We start from the raw sequence: 21,114 nt of genomic DNA on the forward strand, positions 1-21,114 counted from the left end.
GAATCTATAGATTAATTTGGAAAGAACTGACATCCTGATGATATTGAGTTTTCCTATCCAAGAACATGAAATATCTCTCCATTTATTTATTTCTTCTTTGATTTTGTTTATCAGAGTTTTGTAAGTTTACTCAGATAGATCTTATATGTAGTTAGGTTTGTAACTAAGTAATTTGGGGGGTGCTTATATTAGCACTGTTTTTAATTTCAAACTCCACTTGCTCATTACTGATACATAGGAAAGTGATAGACTTTTGTATGATAACTTTGTATCCTGCAACCTTTCTATAATTGCTTATTAGTTCCAGATTTTCTTGTTGATTCTTTCAGATATTCTACATAGGAAATCATGTCATTGGCAAACAAATAAGTTTCTTTCTTTCTTCTCCAGTACAGTGTTGAAAAGGAGTGGTGAGAAGGGGCATCCTTGTCTTCTTCTTGATCTTAGTGGAAAATCTAGTTTGTTACCTTTATCATGTCAGCTGTTGGCTTTTTGCAGATATTCTTCATTAGGTTGAGGAAGTCCCCTCTATTCCTATTTTACTGATAACTTTTGTCATGAATGAGTGTTGGATTTTATCATATGCTTTTCTGTATCTATTGATATGATCATGTGGCTTTTGTTTATAACCTACTGATATGATGAATTACATTGATTTTTGAATGTTGAAATAGCCTTGCATCCCTGAGATAAATCCCACTTGGTTATGGTGTGTAATTCTTTTTATACATTGTTGAATTCTATTTGCTAATTTTTTTTTTGTTTTTTGTTTGTTTGTTTTTGTGGCACACGGGCCTCTCACTGTTGTGGCCTCTTCCATTATGGTGCACAGGCTCTGGACACGCAGGCTCAGCGGCCATGGCTCACGGGCCCAGCCGCTCCGTGGCATGTGGGATCTTCCCAGACCAGGGCACGAGCCCGTGTCCCCTGCATTGGCAGGCGGACTCTCAACCACTGCGCCACCAGGGAAGCCCTATTTGCTAATATTTTGTTGAGGATTTTTGCATCTATGTTGAAGAGATAGATTGGTTTGTAGTTTTCTTTTCTTATAATGTCTTTGGTTTTGCTGGTAGGGTAATGCTGACCTCACAGAATGAGTTAGGAAGTATTCCCTCTGTTCTATCTTCTGAAAGAGTTTGTAGAGAATTGGTATAATTTTTTCCTTAAATGTCTGATAGAATTGACCAGTAAAATTGGTGGGCCTGGTGCTTTCTGTTTTGGAAAGTTACCGATTGTTGATTTTGCTTCTTTAGTGTATAGGTCTATAATATATAGAGAGACCTATGCGTACTATTTTGTCTGTAAGCTTTGGCAAATTGTATCTTTCAAGGAATTGGTCCATTTCACCTGGGTTGTCAAATTTGGGGCATAGATTTGTTCATAGTCTTCCTTTATTATCCTTTTAATGTCAATAGGATTTGTAGTGATGTGCCCTCTTTCATTTCTGGTATTAGTAATATGTGTCTTCTGTCTGTCTTGTTAGCCTGGCTAGAGGCTTATTGATCTTTTCAAAGAACCAGATTTTGGTTTTGTTGATTTTCTCTATGGATTTCCTGTTTTCAATTTCATTGCTTTCTACTCTTAATTTTTATTATTTCTTTACTTCTGCTTACTTTGGATTTAATTGGCTCTTTTTCTGGTTTCCTAAGGTGGAAGCTTAGACGACTGATTTCACTTCTCTCTTCTTTTCTAACATTGCATGCAATGCTGAAAATTTCCCTCTAAGTACTGCTTTCACTGTATCCCACAAATTTTGACAAGTTCTGTTTTCATTTTTTAAAAAGCTTTATAGCAATCCCAGGAATTCTCTGGCATTACAGTGGTTAGGACTCGGTACTTTCACTGCCAGGGCCTGGGTTCAATCCCTGGTCAGGGCACTGAGATCCCACAAGCCTCACAGTGTTGCCAAAAAAAAAAAAAAAAAAAAGCTTTATACCAATCCCTATCAAAATACCAATGGCATTTTTCACAGAACTAGAATAATTCTAAAATTTGTATGGAATCAAAAAAAGACCCTGAATAGCCAAAGCAATCTTGAGAAAGAAGAACAGAGCTGGAGGCATCACACTCCTAGACTTCAGACTATACTACAGAGCTACATTAGTCAAAACAGTATGATGCTATCATTCAGTCCTCACCCATCAGTTGCTGATGAGGCAACTAAGATCTACAGAGGGCTGCACAGTTAGATAATGAAGACAGGATTAGTCCAGGTCTAACAATTTCCATTAAATGAGCTGTGTGGAAACACCAGTGTATGCGAGTGAGGTTTCCCTTTCTCCTGGACTGTCATCTGTCTCTCTGGTTTCCTCCTCTGTCCCTAACCCAGGGTCCACAAGGTAAAGGCACTTACAAACACCACTGGCTTACCAGTAGGCTGATGTACAGATGCTTCTGCCAAAACAGTGAGTCCAAATAAACTTTTTGACAAAACAAACACCAAAAACAGTATGAAATGAGCACAAAAATAGGCACATAGATCCATGGGTCAGAATGGAGAGCCCAGAAATAAACCATGCATTTGTGGTCAATTAATCTACAACAAAGAAGGTAAGAATATAACTGATTACTGTAATTGTACATTAGCTAATCTTACAAATACTGAGTAACCATTACCATTGCATCAAAAACCTTCACTGACTCCCAAAATATGTGTAGACTGAATTACACACTTCTAAATGATACCGGAGACAAAGATGAAATCTCAAGAGAAATTTACAAAGTTTTCTTTTTTTAATTGAGGTATAGCTGATTTACAATATTATATTAGTTTCAGGTGTACAACATAGTGATTCTAAATTTGTACATTATATGCCATTTAAAGTTATTATAAAACATTGGGTGTATTCCCTGTCCTGTACAATATTTGTACCTCTTAATCCCCTCCATCTTCTCTCTCCTCCCTCCTTCTCATCACTGGTAACCACTAGTTTGTTCTCTACATGTGAGAGTCTGTTTCTATTTTGTTACATTAATTCTTTTGTTTCATATTTTATTTTATTTTATTTGTAGTATGTGAGCCCCCACTGTTGTGGCCTCTCCCGTTGCGGAGCACAAGCTCCGGATGTGCAGGCTCAGCGGCCATGGCTCACGGGCCCAGCCGCTCCGCGGCATGTGGGATCTTCCTGAACTGGGGCACGAACCCGTGTCCCCTGCATCGGCAGGCAGACTCTCAACCACTGCGCCACCAGGGAAGCCCGGTTTCATATTTTAGATTCCACACGCAAGTGAAAACATCAGAATATTTGTCTTTCTCTGTCTCGCTTCATTTAGCATAATACCCCCAAGTCCAACCATGTAGTTGACAACGCTAAAATTTCATTCTTTTTAACGGCTGAGTACTATTCCATTGTGTATATATATTCCACGTCTTCTTTATCCACTCATCTGCTGATGGGCACTTAGGCTGCTTCCACACCTTGGCGACTGTAAGAGAGTGTATTAGTTTCCCGCTGCTGCAGAACAAATGATGCCAAAATGTAGTGGCCGAAAACAACAAACATGTGTTATCTCATTTTCAGAGGATCAGGAATCAGGCAACCTTTACCTGGGGCGCTCTGCCTCAAGGACTCTAGCAGAGTGGCCCTTAAGGTGTTGCCTGGGCCAAAGTGTCACCTGAAGACCTGAGTGGGGCTGATCTGCTTTCGAGCTCACCTCGCCATGTCTGTTGACAGGATTCAGCTCCTCAGGCCGTTGAACTGAGTGCTTCACTTCCTCAAGGTTAGTTATTGGCCAGAGGCTGATGTTCCTCGCCATGTGGGCTTCTCTGTAAGGTAGCTGTCAAGATGAGAGCTGGCTTCCCTCAGAGGGGGCAAGAGAGCAAGGTATGCAAGCTAGCAGTCGTTTTTTACTTTCTGTTTTTTTCAGGGGCCTCACCACGCGGCTTGTGGGATGATCTTAGTTCCCCCACCTGGGATCCAACCCGGGCCCTGGGCAGTGGAAGCGCCGGGTTCTAACCCCTGGATGACCAGGGAAGTCCTTGCAATGTAGTCTTCTTAAACAAAATCTCAGAAGCAATACCCCATACTTCTGTCTTATTTTATTCTTTCTTTTAAAATTGATTTTTATTGGCGTAGAGTCACTTTACAGTGTTGTTGGTTCCTTGCTGCACAGCAAGGTGAGTCAGTCATACGTGCACAGATACCCACTCTTGCTCAGATTTCTGTAAGACATGGGCTGCTTCACGAATTTGCGTGCATCCTGGCAGGGGCCACGCTAATCCTCCCTGCTCCGGTCCAATCTTAGGGTATGTGCCGCCGCAGTGGACACTGCCTTATCTTATTCGCTGGAAGCTGGTCAGTTAACACAGCTCCCACAAAAGGCAGAGGGATATTAAAGAGCAAGGCATGAGGCCAAGAGAGGGCCACCGGGAGCCGCGGCAGAGGCTTCCCATCGCAGAGACCAAACCGAACAGCGCCCACTCAGCCGCTTCATTTTAGGGGGTGTGGCTGGGACCAAGCACTGACACCCCCTCCACGTTCAGAACCGAGCGGAGGGTCTGTCTCCTCCCCAAGCCTCCGCAGAGTGCAAGGGACGGGTAAACAGGGGTGCAGGACGGAGAGCAGCAGCCCACCCAGCAGGCCCACCGCCCGGCCACAGAACGAGCCCCACTCATGCGGGCCGGGGCGGGGAGAGGTCCGCGCGCCCCGGGGACGTCGTGGCCTCGGGGGTCGTCCCGGTCGTCCCCGTGGCCGCCCGAGCCGCGTGGGCAGCTCCGCCCTCTGGACGCAGTGATGCTCCCCAATCACTCACAAGCGGAAGGAACTTTCTAGACTCAGGCACAGACTTCTATCACGTTTCTCTCGCGAGCCTATCTCAAAAGAAAGCACGAACAAGGTGGTTTAATTCTAGCGGCTCCTTAAACTTTTTGTCACTCCTTGAATCATTTTCAACGGAACCGTCAACGCCCCTGTCTGGTCAGGGCCTCATTTCCACACGCACTTCGTCGAACTCCACACAGACGCCACCCTCCCCCACGACCGAGGACGACCCTCTGGGCGACGCTAGCGCACCTGCTCCGACGCACGCCTATGACGTCAGAGCCGGCGCGGGCTCTCGGAGCACGTTCCCCGCCTGGAGCATTCTGGCCTCGCGCTCTTCCTCTCTGTCACGGTGACTGACTCAAGCCTGTTCCCTGAGCTTAACCTGCACCCTCGCACTCTGATTTGGCGGGACCGTCCCAGGAAGCCGGAAGCCGGAAGCCGGAAGCCGCGGGGCGGGTCCGCGTTGACGCGCCGGAAGCTGCGGGGCGGGAGTCTGGGGCCGGAAGCCGCGGGGCGGGCGGCGGCGCTCCCGGAGGTAGCGCGGACGTTGCGTGCGTCCGGGCGGTGCGTCGGGCTGCAGGAGAAGATGGCGGTCTCCACAGGTCAGTACCCTGCCGGGCCGCCTGCTTTTCCATCCCAGCCCTCGCTGCGCCTCTGCGCACAGGTGGCGGCCGGCCTGGCGGTGTGGGAGAAGCCGGAGTACGGGCCCCCGGCCGCCGGACTTTCCGCGGAGCGCAGCCGGAGCAGGGAGGGTCCTGGCGGCCGTCGGGGCGGCGGTCGTGCCCGCGCGTCGGCTGCGTGCCTGGGGGCTGGGCTGGGCCGGGCCGGCTGGCCCGGGGCTCTGGCGGGCGGTGCGGGAGCGAGGAGGGGAGCCCGGGCGGGCCGCGTCCACCAGGGCGCGCGAGGCCTCGCGTGAGGGTCCTGGATGGAGCGGGTCCGACCCCCCGGCTCGCCCTGACGTGGGCGGAGGACAGGGCCATTCTTACCGACTGAATGCGTGTGGTCTTTCTTTCGCTAGAGTGAAAAACTGAGGTGCAGACTAAATAGAAGCAAGGAGCTAGGTGAACGCTAATTGAAGAAAAAGCGGTTTCTTAGATTAGCTGTTCCGCTCTTCTCGTACTGAATAGTTTTAGTTTCCTCTGAGCACAGACGTTGAAATTCGGTATTAACACTAAGGTTTTAGAAATTTGACCATTACAAAATGTTAAAGGGGGACAGTTTTATTACTTAAAACGTTAAGACGTATGGTCTTTAATTTTTCTAATCATTATTGAACCGTGGCTGTGGAACAGTGTGGTTTTGTATTTCATGCCATCATTGCATAATAACACGAATTTTCAAGTCTTTGTGTACTTACGTGGAAGGCTTCGGTGTATGTTGTGATGGGTATTTTTAAAGTAGTGCCGTTCTCCCTTCATTTTAATGAAGAATTGCGTCTTTTGTATCGCATCTTTATTACGTACAGGTGTCAGGATAAGCTGTTTAACGATTTTAGCGTTGGGGAGCTATTTCGATACACTTGAGGTCAGAGCTAGCTAGTAAAGCGTGGATGATTTAAAAAGTGACATTTTAGTGTTAAAACTTTACTGTCCTTGCTATTTGAAATCGAGTGTGCTTGTGCATTAAAACTCCATGTCTTTTTAAGAGTTGTGCTTCGTACCTGAAGGTTCTTGAAAATTTAGTAGTAAAGTGGTGCGTTTCAGTTTGACTGATAATCTTCATTTTGTGGATTTCACTTTTTTATTTAAATACAATTTTTCTCCCCTCTAACGTTGTACCTGTGAGAGAGTGTGGAAATATTTTGAAAAGACCAATGATTAGATTATGTTAATGGCAGGTGCCCTTTGTTAACCACAGTGAGTCATTTTTGGAAGTTGACTATGAATTATAAAGAAGTTGCTGAGAGATTACTAGCACGTTTATTGTACATTGGAAGCTTGTATTTTCTAGTTTATATTTCAGCATTCTAATTGTTACATTTACGCTGCTTTTAAATTTATGAGATTTGAAACCTGAGCATAATCAGAAAGAATATCTTTTAGGCAGTTAGTTGATGTTTTCTTAAATCACTGAAATTTGTTTCGAAACTGTTGTTAAAAATTGCCTTGGCGAATTTCATATACCGTTTATTCCTTTTCTGTGCTTTACAACATTGACACTATCGTCCAGCTTGGGGAGAGGGGAGTGCAGAAGCAGTTCTGGACTATGTTTCGAAACTATTTTTAAATTATATTTTCTCTTAGTTCTACTTTTGTATTGTTTGCCTCTTGGTAGCAAGGGAGGGAAACAGTACCCGTGTATATGTGAAATAAATGTGATAAAGCTTGAAATTTTAAAATTAGGGTGTACTGTACATGTTTTTTTGTTTTGTTTTTTTGTTTTTTGCGGTACGCGGGCCTCTCACTGCCGTGGCCTCTCCCGTTGTGCAGCACAGGCTCCGGACGCACAGGCCCAGCGGCCATGGCTCACGGGCCCAGCTGCTTCGCGGCATGTGGGATCCTCCCTGACTGGGGCACAAACCCGCGTCCCCTGCATCGGCAGGTGGACCCTCAACCACTGCGCCACCAGGGAAGTCCCATGATTTTTTATTTAAGCCAAAATAATCTTGATAAAAATAGCTCTTTAATAGTCCAAAAAGAAAAAGACACCTGACATATTTTTTAAAATTTTAACTAAAGCATTATATTTTAACTTGCATTTCCTAAATCATATGCTTTTAGTCTTTCTGTTACTGGAAGAAAAATTGGCAGGAAGAATTCTAACTAGACTGAGACCTCTAAGCTGACCGATACGATACTTTGCCATACCATTTGGTCCTCTTTGTTATGCAGTTGAGTAAACTGAGGCCTGAGGAAATATAAGGTTTTACATAGTTGGTTAGCAGTAGAGTCCAGATCAGAATCAGGTTTTTTACTCTCAGTCTAGTGCTTTTTCCATCATGAGCAATTATGAATTTGGAATAATCCTGAAATCAGGAATCTTACTTCCTTTTAGGCTTGAGAGTGGCTTTCATACTTCTCTTCCTAGCAGAATCCTTGTTTCAGACTGTCAGATGCTTCTCGTGGACAGAAGTAGGGCTGTGGTGGAGACCCCACTGGCTAGGTTCCTCTTTCCCAAGAGACAGTCACCTCTGGGGGTCAAGATGATTTCATAGGACACGGCTTAAGAAACACGACTCTTTGGGATAGAAATTTGTTAGTATATTTAGTACCTGTGATTCAAAAATTTAATCACATCTCAGCACTAAAAGAAGTATTAATGTTAGATTAAAAAGTGTGGTAAGTCTACGTAAGCCATATAGGTGGAAAACAACCACAGTGAAGCCTAATTACCTTTTTCAGAAGTGGGAAGCATTATGTTTACTGGAACAGGAACTGGGTTGGCTGTGTTTTGATTCCCCTGCTGCCCTGGTAGATTGCCATGCTAGGCGTGCAGTGAGTCTCATAAGCCTTGCTTTTCCGTCCCTTCTATGAAAAGTTTGGACTACATGATTTTGTTTGTTTTCCCCATCTTCAGGATGAAGATTTGTGGATATGGGCAGAACTTGGGAGTAGTAATAGAAGAAGAGAACCTGGAAATTAAACAATACAAGAGCTGAACTGTAATAGTCCAGGGTATTTCCCTCTTGAGACTTTAATAACAGGCCTGGTAGATTTGTCTATGTGAGTTAGGAACCTGGGTGCTCTTGACGTATGTTTGCTCTTGATAATATCGTCAGGCAATACAACCTATCAGCAGTCCTCCCTTTGCATGGTAGTTTGGGTGGCATACTGAAACTGTTCAGAGCAATCTTACTAAGTGAGAAAAATTATGATGATTCTGTGACCTTTGAAAATGTTTGCTGAAACATTGAAAATTCCTGGGGTTACAAGCATATAGAAAAAATGGAAAAAATAGTAAAACTAACATTTGTTTAGTACACTGTAGTTTAAACGTGAGAGATTAAGAACTAGTGTTTTTGGTTATAAAACGCTTGTCAAGATTAGTTTGAACAATGCTTGCCTTATCTTTTTATCGTATAACTTATGTGGAACAAGTATCTTTTCTGTGCTTTGGTGAATTGTCATACTCCAGAATTTGGATCTGCTTCCAGTATTTTGTCATTTGTGCTTTCAGTGTTAGGAAATATCTCTGAGAGTTTCTTTATTGTGAAGTTTTTCACTTCCTCTGGGACACGGTCATCCTTTTCCTACATCTCCTTTCCTCATTTATGTCAATAAGCTCATGTTCACAGAATTCCTCTGCCTGCTTTTCCGGAGTCTCTCCAATGTTCCCACGGTCAAATTTCTTCTGTGACTCTCTTTACATTTGTTCAGATTTCACTTCCCGTGTTGCCAGTTCTTGTTTCTTTGCTGGACTTTCACCTTTGTTGGCTATTTTTATGGACTGTCACTGGTAGACAAGGAGGCAACTCTATTCCATGCTTTGCTCTCTGTTAACTGAGTAAGAGATGCGCAGTGAGCCTCAGGTACACACTGAAAGCTGTGAAGTGCTGGCTGCTGGTCGGGACTGCTCGTCTGTCACTCACATGGTGACCTGTGGACTGAGGAGCTAGCAGCCACGTGTGAGCTCTGTGCGCGTACTCATTGCGTACCATGGAGACTGGAGTCTGAACCCTGTTGTTGGGGGACTGGTGTCTCGCTAAACCGTGGTAACTGAAAGTCACGCGTGTGGAAACCATGAAAAGCGGAGATTGCCCATATGTGGAAACATCCACTTAGCAAGTATTTGGGGAGCTGTTTGACGCAAAACTTCAAAATGGATGTGAGGTATGTAGACTAGAACAAATGGAATGAAATCCGGTGTTCAAAAGTTTGTTTCAGGGGCTTCCCTGGTGGCGCAGTGGTTGAGAGTCCGCCTGCCGATGCAGGGGACGCGGGTTCGTGCCCCGGTCCAGGAAGATCCCACATGCCCTGCGTGTCCGGAGCCTGTGCTCCGCAACGGGAGAGGCCACAACAGTGAGAGGCCCGCGTATAAAAAAGTTTGTTTCAAAAGTAGTTAACTGTTTTAAAAGAGCAGATGTATTTATAAGTAAATCTTTGAGATATTATTGTAAGATGGGACTTCAGGCCTGGGTTTGGAAGTGTATTCTTGTTTACACAGTCTTTGCTGACTTGTGTAAGAGCAGATGTTATTTTCAGTTTAAGTTGGAACTCAGCAAAGTTTGAAACTACAGAAGGGGAGAGAGGTCCTTATGGCTTGTATAGGTCCTTATACATATATGGGAATAGTAGTGCTCATGGAAAGTACATTATGAATCATTTAGGCTCTAGGCAAAGTATATTTTATAGATGAGCGCTATCTAGATATGAAATGACTTTCACAAGATTACTTAGCTAGATGCTGAGTCCAGAGCTAGTTTCTTGATTACAGGTTCTTTGATTCTGCTTCTGTATCACGCTGTGTTCTATAAACTTTTTGGTTGCTTCATGTAAGTGGAATCATACAGCATTTGTCTTTGTGACTTATTTCTCAGCATAATACTCTCTAGGTCCATCCGTGTTGTCGCAGATGGCAAGATTTCATTCTTTTTTATGGCTGAATGGTATTACAGTGTATTTGTGTGTGTGTGTGTGCACGCACGTGTGTGCACCTTCCACATCATCTTTATCCATTCATGTATTGATGGGAACTTACGTTGCTTTCATATCTTGGCTATTGTGCATAATGCTGCAGTGAACATAAGGGTGCATATATCTTTTTGAAATAGTGCTTTTGTTCTCTTCGGATAAATAGCCAGGAGTAGAATTGCTGAATTGTATGGTAGCTCTATTTTTAATTTTTTGAGGGCCTTCCGTACTGTTTTCCATAGTGGCTGCACCAATTTACATTCCCACCAACAGTGCACAAGGGTTCCGTTTTCTCCACATTCTTGCTAACTTGTTTTTTGTTGTCTTTTTGATGACAGCAGTTCTGACAGGTGTGAGGTGGTGTCTCATTGTGGTTTTGATTTGCATTTCCCTGTTGATTAGTGATGTTGAGCACCGTCTTTTCACGTGCCTGTTGGCCATCTGTGTGTCTTTGGAAAGATGTCTTATTCAGATCCTCTGCCCATTTTTTAAATCAGGTTGCTTTTTTGGATGTTGAGTAGTATGAGTTCTTTGTATATTTTGGATATTAATCCCTTATCAGACGTAGTGTTTGCCAATGTCTTCTCCCATCCTGTTGGCTTCCTTTGTGTTATGTTGATAGTTTCCTCCACCGTGCCAAGCTTTTAGTTTGATATAGTCTCATTTGCTTATTTTTGCTTTTTTTTCCCCCTTGCCTGAGGAGACATCCAAAAAATTATTGCTAAGACTGATGTCAAAGAGCATACTGCCTAAGTTTTCTTCTAGAAATTTTAAGGCTTCAGGTGTTACATTTAAGTCGTTGATGGATTTTGAGTTTACTTTTGTGTGTGGTGTGAGGGAGTAGTCCGGTTTGATTCTTGTGCATGTAGCTGTCCGATTTCCCCAGCACCATTTATTGAAGTCACTGTCTTCATTGTATGTTCTTGTCTCCTTTGTTGTAGATTAATTGCCCACATAAGTGTGGGTTCATTTCTGGTTTGCCCGTCTTAAAAAATTTGCGTTATTTGTCTCTTTATTGTTGAGTAGTAAGAGTTCTTATATATTCTAGATACAAGTTCCTTATTAGATGTACGGTTTGTAAATATTTTCTCTCTGTAGGTTTTTTGGTTTTTTTGATGGTATCCTTTGAAACCCCAAAGTTTTAAATTTTGATAAAGTCCAATTTATCTATTTTTTTTTACTTTATTAAGATGAAAAGTCTGGCTTTTGGTATGTACTTCATCGTCTACCTGACTCTGTTTTAAAAACATCATGTTGACATATGTAAGTTCTAAGTGGTGGTCTGGTTATGATTATTATACAGGATTACCACATGACAGAGGGTAGGAGTCTAAGCCCTGCCTTGCCAGGTGTGAGGTTTAATGTTACATTAACAGAGTTATATAGCCAGATAGCAGGCATGCTTCAAGCAGTTTATTCTTTGTAAGTATGTAATTATGCCATAGATTTTTTTCAGTCTAGTGACTGGAATGTTACTGAAAAGTACCAGCAATGCATAGCTTGGTTTGTTATTCATGGTAGTGTCACCTGCTAACTAAATTATCGGTTACAGCTTACTAAACAGTATTGATGTAAGTGGTTGTTTCCTGAGAGGATATACTTAAGTTATTGAAAACTTTTAAATTTTCTCAAGTGTTCACCCTGCCAGCAGTGACTTGGCGGGATACTTCCTTTGCTTCTAACTGCAGCTCCCTGTTGCCACAGGAGAGCCCCTGTACCCTGTAGGTGGTCTCCAGGAGGGAGAGAGGGAGGTGTGCCAGTCCTCACTCCACTTGGAAGTTCCTGCTGGAGAGGAAGCAGAGTATGTTGTGGTTCACCTAGCTTTCTGCCACTCCCGAGCTTATTCTCAGGGAGGCATTCCTTCTGAGTTCTGAAGTAAACATTGCTCGCAGGTTTCCTGGAGAATATTAAGTAACTCGGTTCTCCCTGGTTAGTCTGCCTCATTGAGATAGCAGTAGTGTTCTGAGCAAAATCTCTTGAGGTAGCTTATTGCATTTGAATGCGTCCGCCTACATGGTTGTCCTCACCCATCACCACCGCCAAGATGCTGGGGAAAGGATTCAGTGTTCAGAATCGGCATCACCTGCTTTAGGACTGGCCCGTAAGTGTCGACAGAAAGGTTGAAAGTAAGCGTCTGCCATAAACGCACCACGTGTTTATTGAGTGCCTCCGATGTTGTCATTTCCTTATGGTGCAGTTTCTATGTGAGTGATTTAATAATGAGAAAACAAATGGCTCAAGTAAAATCTAGCTTTCCCCTTTGTGTATGATGATGTTTTACTTTTAAATTTTGTTTTGAGTTTACTTTTCTGAAGTGAAGCGGTACTAAAAGGATATTTTGTGTTCAAATACTTTCATTAAATAAACACATGAAGCTGCATATTTTCTCCTTACCTGAGTTAGTATACAGCACATAGGCTGTAAGAAGAGTTGCAGAATTTTGGGAGAGTGGCTGGGGACAGAGTGGTTTTGGCTGTCACCTAAAGAGTACCAGTAGCATGGTTCACATTCTACTGCACATAATGCAGCTTCCATACCACGGGTTCGAGGCACTTTGCAAATCCTTTAAACCAGAGGATTTGTGTTTGAAGGTATAGTACAGATGCTTCAGATGTACGTTTGATTTGAAATTTTTTTCAGATTTATTTTCATCTGCCATATTTCATCAATTCTAAGACAAATTTTAATATCTGAAATGGATATATGGCTTCAAACAGTGATTTATTCCTATGATTTGGGGGCTGACTGTGTGGTTTTGCCAGTCTCCCTTCACCTGACGGTGGGCTGGGCCTTGTGCCCAGGTGCCTTGGTTCTAGTCCGCATGGCCACTCCAGGTGCTCTGTTTGGACTTCCTCGCATCCCAGTAGTGTCTGGGAGGTCAGAATTTGTATGGTGGTTGGCTTCCAAGAAAACCAAACAGAAGCTATAGGGCTCTGACGAGGCTCATCCCAGCCCAGAACCGCACCAGCATCACGTTCTGTCGAAACAAGTGGCAAGGCCAGCCCAGAGTCGGGGGGAGGGGAGTAGCCCTGGCCTCTGACCAGGAGGGCGCGTGCCTGGAGACAGGAGACAGGTTGTTCACAGCTGGCTACACTCCCTGTGCTTTGTTCTTGAGGGTGGATTTCACAGACTGGAGTATAAATCAAAGTGTATAAATATTTTAAAATTCTTGTTATATTTTGTCAAATTCCCTCTTCAGCAAGGTGTAGTCAATTTCCAGTGATGTGTAAGGATGGATAAATGTAGTCTATCCACTGTCTTGCCGGCATTGTGTTTACTGTGCTTTTAATTTTATTTTTTGATGGGAGTACAGTAATGTCATTTTTTTTTTTTTAAGGCTGCATGTTTTACTTATTTTCTCTTTTGGTTCATTTTCTTTTTTTTTTTTTAACATCTTTATTGGGGTATAATTGCTTTACAATGGTGTGTTAGTTTCTGCTGTATAACAAAGTGAATCAGTTATACATATACATATGTTCCCATATCTTTCCCTCTTGTGTCTCCCTCCCTCTGGTTCATTTTCTTGTTGGATTATCAGTTGTATTTCATATCTGTCTATGAAATACATATTATCCATTTACTACTTCAGTGTAACTGGTTATTGATGATATAGAGTTTTAATATTTTAAAAATCAACTTAAAATTTTTATACCCTATGTTTATTACTTTTTCCCTTTTGCTTTTTTTGCTTTTTGTTTTTGACTTCTTAGGAAAGGGTCATGTCTGATGTTCTGAAACAGTCCTCCAGATGGAATTCAGGAATCCTAAACTTGGGAGGAGCTTTAGGAATAACGTGGTTCCGCAAGGGTTCTGAAGCTGAGGATGGAGGTGGGGCAGAGACCTGGGGACAGGATTTCTCCTTTCTCTCCAGTCCAGCCGGACCCCTCCTGAAGTAGGCTTCTATGTGCGGGTCAGTGAGCTGGGTTGGGGTGGGCTCATGTAGTTTAGTCCCGCATTTTACATCAAAGTACGCAGAGTGGAAGAAAAAGACACTTTACCCAAAGTCACCTGTCTAGTTTTGTGATAGAGCAAAACTACTGCTTTAGGAAACTTTCCTGTCGCTTTTGTCATCTAAATGCCTCTCATACGCTGTGATTTCTGTGTCTTGCTGCCCTGATAGGCTGTCGACTCCATGAGGGCTGGGACTGTCAGTGTGAGATCCCACGGCCTAGCACAGTTTCTAGCTCGTGCTTGATGTTTAGTTTTGGTTATTGGAAATAAATAAAATCACAGAATTACAACAATAAAACGAACCACATTTTTCTTAGTGGAGGCATTTAACGTTTTTTTCCCTGATTGCTCTTTCATCACAGCCGATGTTGTTCTCCCCTCTGCCCTCCTGTCCTTGAAGTCTGTGCTTAAACCCCTCCCTTGGTCTTCACCGCCGCAGGTGAAGTCTGAATTTGCAAGCACACCTGCCCTTCCAGGCAGTTTCTGGCTCTTTGCTCATTTATCCTCAACTGCCAGGATCTCCGTGATGTTACCAGTTTCCTCCCAGAGTTGTACCAGTTTATGCCAACCTCAGCAGTGAATGAGCCTCCATTTCTACATCTTCGTCAAACCAAGTATTGCCAGACTTAATATTTGTCAGTCTGGTGGAGAGTCATTATGGTTTAATTCATGTTTCCCCTGATTACTGTTGAGGTTGAGCACCCTTTTTAGATGTTTATTGTACATCCCTGTTTCCACTCCTGTGAACCTCCTTATTCACTGTTTTGTTTTCCTCGTTGAATCATAGGATGAATTCTTTGTATATTTTGGATGCTGACATTTCCTGGTTATGTTCCTCATAACAGTTTGTGGCTCTTTTGTCAAGTTGGTTTTTAAATTTTAGTCAAGTTTATCAATCTTCTGGTTTGTGCTTTTTTAAAAGAAATCCTTTCTTATATCCCAAGGTCGGAGGATATCATATATTTTCCTAAAGTCTTATGTTTTGCTCTTCACATTTAGGCATTTAATATGCCTACGATTGATTTTCATGTATGCTGTGAAATAGGGATCGAATTTATTTTTCCATGTGGATAAAATTTTCTAACATCATTTACCGAACAGTCCAGTCCATTCTTTCCCTATTTTTTTGTTTTGAAGTAATTTCAGATTTACAGAAAAGTTACATGAACAGTATGAGGAAATCCTACCCCATGCTAATTAAGATTTTTGCATGTGCTTGCGTGTGTACTCTCTTTCCCTCTTTCCCCGCCCCGCCACAGACACATTTTTTTTAATGAACCATTTGAGAATAAGTTATAGACATGCCCCTCTTCGCTGCTAAATACTTCACTGTGTATGTACTGAAGTCCAGGACGTTCTCTTACTTGACAATATAATTATCAAAATCAAAAAATTAACTTTGATACCGAACTTTTATCTCTGGGCCCTGTTCAGACTGCCAGTTTTCCGCTAATGTTCTTTAAAGCAAAATAATTACATATATATTTTTCTGGTACATGATTCAAGATTGGTCTTCTTTTAGTGTGGATTCCTGCTGACTCTTCTTTCTTTCTTTCTGATGAGGACCATTTTAAAGTCCTTATTGAATTTATTGCAGTGTTGCTTCTGTTCTATGTTTTGGTTTTTTGGCCACGAGGCGTGTGGGATCCTAGCTCTGGCCAGGGACCGAACCTGCACCCCCTGCTTTGGAAGGCAAAGTCTCAACCTCTGGATTGCCAGGAAAGTCCCCCTGCCGACTCTTAATGCTGCCTTTGTTGCGTATCCTGTTCTCATACACGCGTGTAGCTGTCTGGGGGCTTTTCTTTTTCATTAGTTTGTCGATTCTTGCACTGACTCCACATTACCTTAATTACTTTCTTTGGCTGATGGGGAAGTCTTGATATCTAGGGAAGTTATCCCCTCTGTTTTCTTTTTCTTTAAAAGTTTTCTCCAAACTCCTGCTCCTTAAGTTTTCCATAAGAATATTAGGACTCTTTGTTCTGTTCCAAGAACAGTGCTATTGGAATTTCAGTTTAAATTGTAAGAATCTGTGGATTAGTTTGAGGAGAACTTATGTATTTGCAGTGAGTTTCTCATGTAGGCAGATGGCTCTGTTTATTCAGTTTTTTGACATTCTTTGCTTATGTTTTTTAATTTTCCCCACTGACGTCCTGAATATTTTCACCTACTCTCTCCCTGAATGGTTTCTTTTATGTTGCACCTGGAGAGTTTCTTCTTCAAGGAGACCTTCCTTGTCTGTTCTTTGGGGTTGGTTGTCCTTCCTAGGTGTCCCAGAGGATGTTTTACTTTGTGTTGTTCTATCTCTTTAACTGTCCTCCTCTCATAGACTGTAAACTTCTTGAGGGCAAACAAAGGTTTTGGTCCTCCTGGTATCAAGTGCCTAGCATAGTAACTACATCCAGTAGTCAGAGGTTTATTGAGTGAAGGGATGAATTAATGTAGAAGTAATGGATATGATCAAAAAGGTTTCCCAGTGCTTTGATGCCTAATGCATGTTCCTCTACATGTGGTGTTTTCCTAATTTTGTTTCATCCCATTAAGGAAGAAAAGAATGTTAAAACCAAACAAATAATTTGAGTCTTAAATTTCTGAAAAATTAGAAAATATTATTCACAGAGAGCTTTTATAAATGCTTCTGTCAATATATAATTTTAAGCAATGCAAAATCAGAAGGTAAGTCCCTATTTCTTAGACTTGAATTTTAAAACTCTCTTTATGATGTTTTTGTTTATATAGTGAATTTCAACAATGTGTATATTTTGAAAAATATGTGTTTTAAGTCGTACACATTCTGAAGTTTCCCTGCTTTCTTTTTTATTTTCTGAAGTATGCAGTATACAGTAATGGAAACAGTTGTACTCATGCTGAGAAATGTGAATTTCACTTTTGACTCAGCTACTGGCTTGCCATGATCCTGAGTGAGTTACTTCATGTCTTTGATCTTTGTGAAAATGTGGATATATCTGCCCATCATACCTCAAAAGATATTTCCCTTATTCAGTTAGATGACTGTATGGGAAAGTACTTTGAAAAATATAAAATGACAGTTATATTATTTCCCTGGGTAGGGAAATATTTGCCTTCGCGCACACCCAGGTGTGTGATACATGGAAAGGCTCTTTTTACCAGCGTTCAGAGCAGGATTTATTTTTGGCAGTTGCCCCCACAGCTGGTCATGACGTGTTCCTCCTCCCATCAGATTTGCAGGGCCAGGGATGTGCGTGCCATCCAGGACTGAGGGGAGGGAGTGAGAGTAATGGCGGGCAGCTTGGGCTTTGAGACTTGTTCCCTCCTCGCCTCCCCCACTCGCTCTCCATGTTTTCAGGGTGAACCTTGCAAAATCACTTTCTGTTGATCACAGAGATGCCTGAACATCAGCAGTTTCACTCATGTGGCCCAACCTAGTAGTTTAAGCCTTAATTTTCTTACTTAGTGAAATGGTGATGTTAAAACAACATAAGGTAAAATTTAATGCTTCTGCCCGTAAAGCTTTTAGCAAATGTCTGTCACATAGGAGGTGCTCAATAAATATGTCCATTTTAACTAAGTCAGCCTGCTGGGAGTTTGCGGGGACTCCGAACTCCCAGAGTGGGATGGGAAGCAAGCACTCAGATTACAAGTGGGACTGTTCAGGAGTTCCATCTTAGCAGCGTGCCTCCTCAGGTGTGTCGAAGGGTGCCAGAAGCCCAAGCGCCTAAGAGAACTCTGCAGGGGCAGTTACGCAGCCTGGCCGGCCCGTAAGCTGGGCGCCCCGACACTCCCTCCCCTAACCTACCACCGCCACTCTGGGCGTGTAGTGCGGGGAGCCGGGGTGTTCCTGAGGACCAGCTACCTAGGGCTGGAAAGCAGATAAGATGGAAGAAATTCATTCTGTTTGTATGGGGGTTTTCCTTTCATTTCTGTAGGTGATGATGATTCACCTGGTCAAATAGTGTGAAAGGGTGCCCAGTGAAGTCCTGCCCACCCCGTTCCCCAACATGACTAATATTATTCGCCAGGACATTTAAAAATGGTACTTGATTATGCTTATATAGAAACATGTTTGTAAGTGAGGAAAAGAGCAAGTTACAAAATTATGAGTCATGATATCATTTGGGAAAAAACACAGAAACCATATATTACTATATATCGAAAGTAATCTGGAAAGAAATAACACTGAAATGTTCATAGTTATTTATTTTTGGGTTTTCTACATCCCAGAGTGTAGAACTGGAATTCACCTGGCCCTCTTCAAAACTATACCACCTCATCTTTTTTTTTTTTTTTTTTTTTAGTGTTATCAGAGCTTTCTTAATTTAGATGGTTGGTTGCAAAGTGATGTTAAATTTGCTTTGCTGTCATTTCTTATGTTTGTGTGGATAGATTGACAGATTTATTACTGTTTAAGGTTTTATTTGGGCTTTTTTCCTTATAACTGAAAAAAGTAAAAATATTTATGAGTTATAATTGGGAAATCCATGTTCCTAATAAACAGCATTTCAAGACTCATTCTAGTTTTTATTTGGCAGTGTTTATGCCTTTACTTTTGGTATTGTGGGAATTAAAGTTACATTATTAGGAATCGGATAGCCTTGAGATTAAAAACTGGAAGCATGTTTTCTAGGTTGTTTGCATTCAGCATTTTGCTTTTGAATAATATTATTTTGGGTCTTACGTCTTATGAATGGAGGTTCATTGTAATGTAGTAAGGAGGAGACTAGATTAGTGGATGCCTGGAGACTTGGGTTTTTGACTTGGTTTGGTAACTAACTGGTAGATAAGTGACTTTAGGATTATCACCTAACTTTTCCTGGTGAGAATTTTCTTTTCTCTAAAGAGTTAGGTTTTGGACTGGATGGTCTCTGAGGATTTTTTTCTTTTAATGAAGATCCCAGACTAAGGGATTAAAGTATTTAAAACTATTAAACAACTACAGTAATAACAACAACATGCACACATATACACACATAGGAAAAAGGCAAGCAGAACTAATAGAAGGCGGCTCAGACATGGCAAGAGATCCAGAGGGCAGCTTATGTACACACTGCAACACTCACAGACCAACATCCCCATCTCGTGGTGTTTTCTCTTCACAGACATTAGTGCTTGGTTGAAATAAAACCAGAGTACTCTAGCCCTGAATTTAAAAATATAGCTCACTGGTGTTTGTTTTGAGTCTTATACTTTAAAAACAAAATAATCTTAGCTGCTATAATCTTTTAAATGTTAACATTGCCAATAACTGATCCATTAATCTTAGAACTGTTTCCCCAAAATGCAGCATAGAGAAATGGTGAAAAGTTTAGCAGTCACTAGGTTTATCACTTTTATGGCACTTATGTAAAAAGAAACATTACTTTTACATTGTTTACTTTGTAGTTTTGGATGCGCATAAAGCTCACCTGACTGAATTGTTAATAAAAAGGAGGCAACAAAATTCAACACAAATTTAGAATTTTTCTTCGGGAATGACTTCATAATGGTAAGGGTAATCAGGGTCCTTTAAGAAGCCTTTAAAAAGCAAGTCAGTAGCAATAGATGGTGGAGATTCTGACTGTGCAGCTGCAGGGAAGAGCAGTTGTCCCAGTGTTATGTGCATAGAAACCTAGCGCTCAGGGGACTGTTTCCTGGGGGCCAACCTTCAGGACTGTACAGAGAGCTTGAATTCTCCCAAAACGTAGATGGAGGCGAATGGAAGTTTTTTGTAATTTTATTTAATATGGACACTAAACTGGTCATAGTCAACATTTATTCTGTTTAAGATAGATACCTTGTTTAATTTTCACAGTGGTTCTTTGGAGCAGAAGCCACCGTGGTCTCCCTTTTATAGATGAGAAAACGGGGCCGGGGCCCCTGTCTGGGAGGCAGCGGCACTGGGAGCTGGCCTTTGGCAGCACCCACGATGCTGCCGGGATGGCTCGCTGTATAACCCACCGGTTAAGAGAGTGACTTTGGTCTAGAAACTGGGTTTTAATACTGGATCTGCCGCTTGTAACTGTGTGACCTTGGGTAGGTCACTTACTCTTCCAAACTTCAGTTTCTATAACTGTAAAATGAGTGCTTTTAGGATCAAATGGGATAATTTATTTAAAATAGCACACAGTGTACCCTAAACAAATGGTTATTACTAGTTATTGTAGTTGTGATAATGAGTACTCTTGTTTTTGTGATTTATAACAGCCCCATATTTCTGTGGCCCAAGATTTTCAAGCCTTTTTTATGAAGCACAGTACATTAAGTGGCTAGTTTTTTTTTAATATAATTTATTTTATTTTTGGCTGCGTTGGGTCTTCATTGCGGTGCGCAGGCTTCTCATTGCGGTGGCTTCTCTTGTTGCGGAACACAGGCTCTAGGCGCACGGGCTTCAGTAGTTGTGGCTCGCAGGCTCAGTAGTTGTGGCGCACGGGCTTAGTTGCTCTGTGGCATGTGGGATCTTCCCGGACCAGGGATCGAACCCGTGTCCCCTGCATTGGCAGGCGGATTCATAACCACTGCACCACCAGGGAAGCCCCGTGGCTAGTGTTTTTAAGTTACAGTACTTATTGGCTTTCCATTATTTGTCCAGAAGCATTACTACAAATTAGTAACTGAAAGAGATGTTTTAGTTTCAGCAAGAGAGATAAGTTATACAAAATGACAGTCGCCTTAAAAGAGACGTCACTTTTTTTCCTGCCTCATGATTGTCTGTGTGCTTGCATGTGAGAGGGAGGGAGGGAGGGAGAGAGGCGGTGCTCCAGAGCCAGAAGGAGAGGGTCCTGATTTTTTTCAAGACTTGTGCAGTGGGCCTGGAGGGTGTTTCATGCTAGATGCTATTGAGAACACAGAAAACCACAGGGTCCATCCTCTAGAGA

The 21,114-nt window shown here is 42.3% G+C and overlaps 1 protein-coding gene and 1 long non-coding RNA gene across 6 annotated transcripts in view; one reads left to right on the forward strand and one right to left on the reverse strand.

Annotated features, from left to right (window-relative positions):
- Positions 1-2,711: 2,711 nt before the first annotated feature.
- Positions 2,712-5,240, reverse strand: LOC125961626 (uncharacterized). The gene is made up of 2 exons (XR_007472563.1): positions 3,548-5,240; positions 2,712-3,426 (listed from the first exon to the last, which is right to left on the reverse strand). It is a non-coding gene; the product is annotated as an uncharacterized LOC125961626 (long non-coding RNA).
- Positions 5,219-21,114, forward strand: part of UBE2V2 (ubiquitin conjugating enzyme E2 V2) — a 33,737-nt gene continuing 17,841 nt past the window's right edge. For 2 of the 5 annotated variants that reach the window (XR_004486073.2, XM_033437695.2), the window contains exon 1: positions 14,038-14,161. Coding sequence is in view for 3 of the 5 variants with exons in the window: in XM_033437695.2 (XP_033293586.1) it covers positions 14,053-14,161 (109 nt within the window). In the remaining 2 variants the exon portion in view is untranslated. Of the gene's footprint in view, positions 5,366-14,037; positions 14,162-17,177; positions 17,203-18,275; positions 18,297-21,114 lie in introns of those variants that run through there. The other 3 variants (XM_004275027.3, XM_033437697.2, XM_049700390.1) reach the window with 3 other exon arrangements.

Source organism: Orcinus orca, chromosome 17 (assembly GCF_937001465.1).
Source record: "Orcinus orca chromosome 17, mOrcOrc1.1, whole genome shotgun sequence".
Lineage (NCBI taxonomy): Eukaryota > Metazoa > Chordata > Mammalia > Artiodactyla > Delphinidae > Orcinus > Orcinus orca.